This window comes from Tigriopus californicus, chromosome 6 (assembly GCF_007210705.1).
Source record: "Tigriopus californicus strain San Diego chromosome 6, Tcal_SD_v2.1, whole genome shotgun sequence".
Lineage (NCBI taxonomy): Eukaryota > Metazoa > Arthropoda > Copepoda > Harpacticoida > Harpacticidae > Tigriopus > Tigriopus californicus.
Genome location: NC_081445.1, coordinates 9,293,297 through 9,299,688, shown reverse-complemented (window position 1 = coordinate 9,299,688; position 6,392 = coordinate 9,293,297). Strand labels below are relative to the sequence as shown.

At 38.0% G+C, this 6,392-nt stretch overlaps 1 protein-coding gene across 1 annotated transcript in view; it reads right to left on the bottom strand.

Moving 5' to 3' along the window:
• The window catches only part of LOC131881956 (uncharacterized), an 8,635-nt gene extending 3,220 nt beyond the window's left edge, over positions 1-5,415 (bottom strand). The window contains exon 1 of the mRNA XM_059228955.1: positions 4,662-5,415. Coding sequence (XP_059084938.1) covers positions 4,662-4,807 — 146 coding nt within the window. The 5' untranslated portion in view covers positions 4,808-5,415. The remainder of the gene's footprint in view (positions 1-4,661) is intronic.
• Between the last annotated feature and the right edge of the window lie 977 nt (positions 5,416-6,392).

Here is a 6,392-nt window from a genome sequence, read left to right as displayed (position 1 = left end):
ATGGTCGACCCTATCTCGAGAACATGATGATCTGACAGATTACTAGGTGTCACATGGACATACTGGATCAGATCAGGGTCATTGGAAAAAAACAAGTCAAGAACGCTATTCGCTCTGGTGGCTACACCAACTTGCTGAGAGAGATTGCGCAAGATCGCAAATTCCTCCAGCATTTCGAACGAACGAGACGTCGATATCGAAATGGGAAAATACCCATCTGGACTAGCCTCCCACTCGACAACGCTAGCCGGAAAATTGAAGTCCCCTACAAAGAAAACCCTTTGAGCAAACTGACTGGTCCAACTCATATCCTATGAATTTGAGAGCTGACAAGAACGAGCTTACTGAACAAGAGGGGGGCCTATATATTGATACAATGGACAGATCACGACCTTGAAGATGACAAACTAAGACCTCTACTTCTCCATTAGACATTTTTACATGACTAATGCGCAGGTCATTTCTAACATATAGACATACGCCCCCATGCGGAAAAATGGGATGACTGGGATGGGGTTACTTGCTTTACCGAGATTTTCGTCACTATTTCAGCTTCAAATTCCTTCTTATGACTCATGAGATATGATGGATGGTCAAATATATTACATCTGCGTTCATAAAAAATATCTTTTGAATAGCTCTGGATTTTTCTTGTGAGTTATATTTTTAAAGGATGCTCCAAATTAAAGATATCTTTACTTCCAACATGATAGTTACTAAAAGTCGGAAAAATAACTGATTTTGCTGTTCAAGGTAGAATCTAGATGGTTGTCATAACTAGTTTTCATTACAGTATAGTAGCAAGCCTTCACGGTAGCTTGCCTTCAGACGACTACTCGCAATTGAATCTCTAGGTTTGCTGCTCGACGGCAAAGCAAGTTATTTTTCCCAGTTTTAATAATTAGTAACCTTATTTCAAATGAGCAAAAATATTCACGAGGATACAAGATTCAGAGAACAGAAATCAATTATATATTTTGTCAGAACGGATTTTGAATAACGAAAAAATTAAGTAAACCCTTCCAAAAACATTATCTCCCTCAAAACATGGGACAAAAAATGCTCAAGGAAACCCCTAGAATCAATACGTTAAAAACCCTTGTACAAGAATTGCAAAAAGACATGACATTCATGCTAAAACTTGCTTCTTCGATAATTCGATATGGAAAAACTTTAAAGTCGGTAATTTGTGGCCGGATTGTGGCGCAGCCTGACTAGCTCACACAGCTGAGATCCGATCCGGTAGGGACATCTTTTAAACCAGAAGGCCAAAAGGAACAAGAGAAAATTACTCTCTCGTTTTGTTCCTTCTTATTCATTGAGAACTTGGCACATCATCTTACCATTGGAGAAATATTTGCCCAATAGCCTTAGCTCAAAATGGGTTTAAAAACTTGTCCTTCTGTTTCTGTGTTTCAAAAATCCTATATTCTATCCTACTCCTATATTGAAACTTTGCTTTAGCAATAGTTTGCTTTTCCATCATTGTGAAAAAGAAGCCATACCTCAAAGAACCGAAAAGAGCCTAAGATACAATTGGTCTGAACAGTTGCATTTTAGCTTAGATGATTCACTACGGACCCAAATCAAAGCCAAAAACCAATCTAGTATGTCTATTACATTTTCCTCCTTGGTCCGTCTCACAGACAAATTCCATCAACAACGGAAGGTGACAAACACCTTGTTCCGGGTGACGATAACAATTGTCTATAGGGCTTGTCAAGTGAACGCGTTCATGAACAACTGACATTATTCCATGGAGTAAAGTCAAAGACAACATGCCCCGCCAAACCGCACTGTGCATGCATTGAATTTTGACATTTTCTCCATTTTACTTGCTTATCTAAGCAAATAGCATTGTCGTATTGAGCCAATTTGATGGTGCGTTCACCAAATTATACCAAACATGCTCATTTAGTAGGGTTTTGTAACACAACTTGCTCAAAATCACTCGATTATTGAAAAATTCAGCGGGTGGATGGTGCAAGTTGGCTGTGATGTTTGTTTTAGTTCTCCCTCCCTAAAATGCCCAAAATCAGGGTGCCGGCCCACATTTTTCCTTGAATTTCGTTTACTTGACATGCCCTATTGATACAGTTCCATCGTGGGTAGATTTCTCTGTGTTGTAGAGAGTTTTTCCGCTGATAAAGCACTTGTTTAAATGCGTTACAAGTGTTCAGACGTGTATTCTTGGGTTTGCCCCCTTTCGCTCTGTAGAGACATGAGCCCCGTTTTTTTTAAAGCGAAGGAGTGAATCTTAAATCGAGAAAAGGTCGTCCTATACTCATCATTTTTTTGAGCTTCCTGCTGCATTTGTTATGTCTGAAACAATGCGAAACACGCGAATATCAAGAGTAGATATGAAGGTATGAAGCCTTACCGCACATGTATTTGACGCCCTGACTAGAACAATATCACATGCCTTTTTTGCATTATAAATTGCTTTGGTTACGAGATCCAACCTAAACTGCAGAATTCAGATATAGTAACCTTTTTGAGGGAAAAACAGATTAGTTTTCTTCTTCAAAGAATTACAAAAAAATGAGATGTCTATTTTTGTCCGTAGGTTTCACGTAGAAAACTACTGCGATAATCAGACATTTCAAAAAATTGAAACAAAGCGACATTTTTCCACCCAATCAGGCCAAACAGCAAAAAATGAATATTTTTGCAACTATCTCGTTTTCGACCAGTCTTGCACATCTTTGATATTGCATGATAGAAAGAAATCTGATTTCAGCAGTAGCATAATAATAATGTCAGAGTGAAACTATTACAGAAATATTTTGTAACTAAGAAAAGTTTCAAATATCTTAGAATTGATAGAAGGCTTTTGACTCTATCTCCTGACCATTTACCTCATACCCCACGAAAAATGGTTTAGATATGTCTGATTTTTAAAGGAGAAGACAAACCAAACTCTGTCCTAGCGTATCTCCAAAAAAAAGGCAATAATAAAAAACAATATGAAAGGTATGGATGTTATGAATATATAGGCAGGCAATTGGTAATACATTTGCGACCCATCTTGTACTTTCAAGCCAAAAGGATTTGTAAAAAATAAAGAAAACGTCATTCTCACGATTTTATTTACAAAATTGGCCCAAACACACATATGGAAAAAAAATGGCTGAAATTGAAAAGTAAATTTGCAGAAAAATCTGGGACGGGCGCATGCCTTTTGAAAAAATTTGCCCCTTTTTGCAAAAGACAAATTTTGGCAGGCCAATGACACAATAAAAATTCCTCTAGATTCGTTTAGAATTGAATAAAATTTTCGGCCCGTCTCACTTTGACCAAACGAACTTGAGCTGGAATTCGTGACCTTTCTTGAAGAGCGGCTAAAGCCCGGAAGATTAGTCAAATCCAAATCCTCTAAACGCAGCTTCATTCTTAGGTTGGAACTTCGTTTGCCTTTTGTTCAGTTTTAATTACAAAGTGTATTGTGTCATGGGCTTTAGAAGGTGATAAAAGAGATGGCCTTTCCTTTGGTCGGTCTAGAAGGATGAAAACGTAGATTGACCCTTTCTTGGAACGAAATCAACGCTTACGGGTCTCTATAAAAGGACGAAATAAAAAGGCCTATTGTATAACTTTCAACCACATTCTCGAAGAGATGAGCAGAAAAAATATGCATGAATAAATTAGCAGAGAGCAACAAATTGACATTAAATAGGACCCGAATCATTAGGCAAGACAACAGACAACACTTTTTTCATAGCCTGTCATGATATGCAAAAGTACAAACTGTCCCTAAATAACTACAGTTCCAGACCAAACCATTGACTCATTGGATTGGCAACTCTTGCATTAAACATCAAACCAAAATTATTTTGTAATTTTGATTACATCCAGACAAATTGATGTTTTTGTACATCAGGATATTTTTTAAAATACATGATAGAGCGGAAAGAAGCCAAGCATCATCTTCCCAGTTGTCGTGGGTTCAAGCCCTAGTGGCAAAAACAACCTTTCCAGCTTGATGTTTTGCCCAAAGGGGGAAAGGCAGCCCGCAAAAGAGTCATGATTTACAAAGCTCTTTATGTCATTTCCTAAAATTGTTCAACGACAAAATAAAATCTCAATTTCATACCTGTTTTAAACATCCATTATTTTGAAAAAGATAAGAAATGAGTTGTTGGCATAATTCTATATTTTTGGCAATAGAGGGCAACAATGAAATATAGGGAATAATGGAAAACCAATCATTCACACTCATTATGCATGAACATTAATTTTATTATGACGTTGGTTGATAAAGACTAAAGAAGGGAAAATTAATGAGTACTAGTTGAATAAAAAGTTGAATTCGGTATAATCGAAAACGGATATTTGTCTTCACGTAACTTAAATGGCTTATTGCACGTTGTGCTACACTTATTTTCAAATACAATTAATAATGCTTTTTTTGTGCAATTTTTCACGCCAATCAGATTTTTTAAAGTAAATCATAGGGTGCTTTGTTGAAGAGTACACTACAAGTACAAACCAAGACCCAATCAAAATCACAAGGAGGCCAGGCTAAGGACTGTTTTGATAACAGTGCGCACGTCTCTTGGTCGTATTTAAACAGATAAAAGGCCATAAAACCGCCTTGGCAGTTGTACTCTTGTTTCTTTCCACTTCCAAGGTGGTGCACGCCATCCAAGACTCATTCATACCTGTAGTAATAGTTGTGCTTGTCGGGTTGAAATCTGTCCTCATAGGCCGGGATGAAATACACACTTTTATCCGGTGGAAGATATTTGGTCTGGCGCTTTTTCCGCTCCCAATTGGCCTTGGTTATTTGAGCCACAATCCCCGCCATTTTGAGTGAAGGTCTTCTTCAAATTTCAACCACCCAAATGATCACGTTTGAAGTTCTCATCGATTTTGTGACTCGAAGACCTCTGAACTTGAAGCACTTTCGGCACACAGCCACTCTCTTTCTCTCTTGGTCGTGGACGGCCTTTCAATCTGGATTAGCGTTCTCCTTGTTCTTCTTGGGGACTGATGGTCATGCCTTGGAATACTAGCTCTCACAAATAGCAAACGTCATCATGTCCCATGGGGCTTTAACTGTCCTATTGCTATCTTTTCACGGTACCCACTCCAGCAATGATACAATATTCTCGTCAAACTCCCGCAAACCAAAGGCCAAGCAAGGCAGTCCCTGGCAACGCGCCGCTTAAATCATTCATCGCTTAAAGAGGTATTGGAACTCCCCTCGGGATCCTCATTTTGACCAGAGTTCCAGCGTGATATGGCGTATGGAGTTGGTACCCTTGTGTGCGTGAGTCCCAACTTTCAATCCCCGTCTTGTATGTACACTCGCTCGTGGCCTTTTCCCGCCCAACTTGGGCAGGTTAACTGCAGGCAAACTCAAACCAAAGGCTACTTGCCTACCTAGAGTACCATATTCACGACAACACGAAAGTCTTCAAGTGGCGACTGACACGAAAAGGCTGTTTTCAAGGTTTGTGCATTTTGAGATGGTGTGGGAAGTGGGGCGAGAATGTGGGAGGATCGTGGTTCAAATATGATATATGAGAGTGGGAGTATCGAACAAGGTAGCACCTTCAAACAACAAGTTGAAGTGAGCCAAAGACCACTTATGGAAGGCTGGACAATGAGGGACAAAAAAGGTCTCAGTTGCCTTTTTTATCTATGTTCTTGTAGAGGTTGATTTGAGCATTGTAATAATTTCTTCAAGCGATCAAGGGAACATTGGTATGATTTTAAAGAGTGGCAACCTATAAACCCAAAAGTAAACAATATACTCTACATTCAGGAACAAAGAAGGTTATGAGTAAGAGGTCGGAAAAATAGTTTTTTTTCGGGTTTTACTAAGTTTTAACGTATTTTGGTCATGTTTGGAAATTGATAACTGAAAAAACTGAAACAGAGAACCTTGATGGAATATTACAATTTTTTGAACTTTTTGTCAATATTTTACACTTCTCATTTTTTTAATTTTTATTTTATACTTCTAAATGGCAATTTTATGCACCTTGAATTATACGTATAAAAGTAATAATTATGAATTCTCTATACGATTCTTGACTTCCTGTAAGAGCATGACCTTTGACAATTTTCTCCAAGGAGTTCATATTTCGGCTAAAACTGATATGTAATTAAGTGCGTGTATTGTCTTTTTCTCACAATTGACTGGTTTGTAGTACTGGTTATTTCAAAGCATACACTAAAGTTTAAGGAATTGAAGCATGAGCCTGTACTAGAGTATAATTTTGCATAGAGATAAAAAAATCTTTTTTTTTGTTCTAATAGGGATAAGCCCGAGAAACAAGAAGATTTAGCACATCTTTGACTTATAAAATCTCCAAAGAACATAAATAACCCGTCGAATTGCAGCCTGTGAAAACATTTTTTTCAACTTGTTCCCACAAGCTACT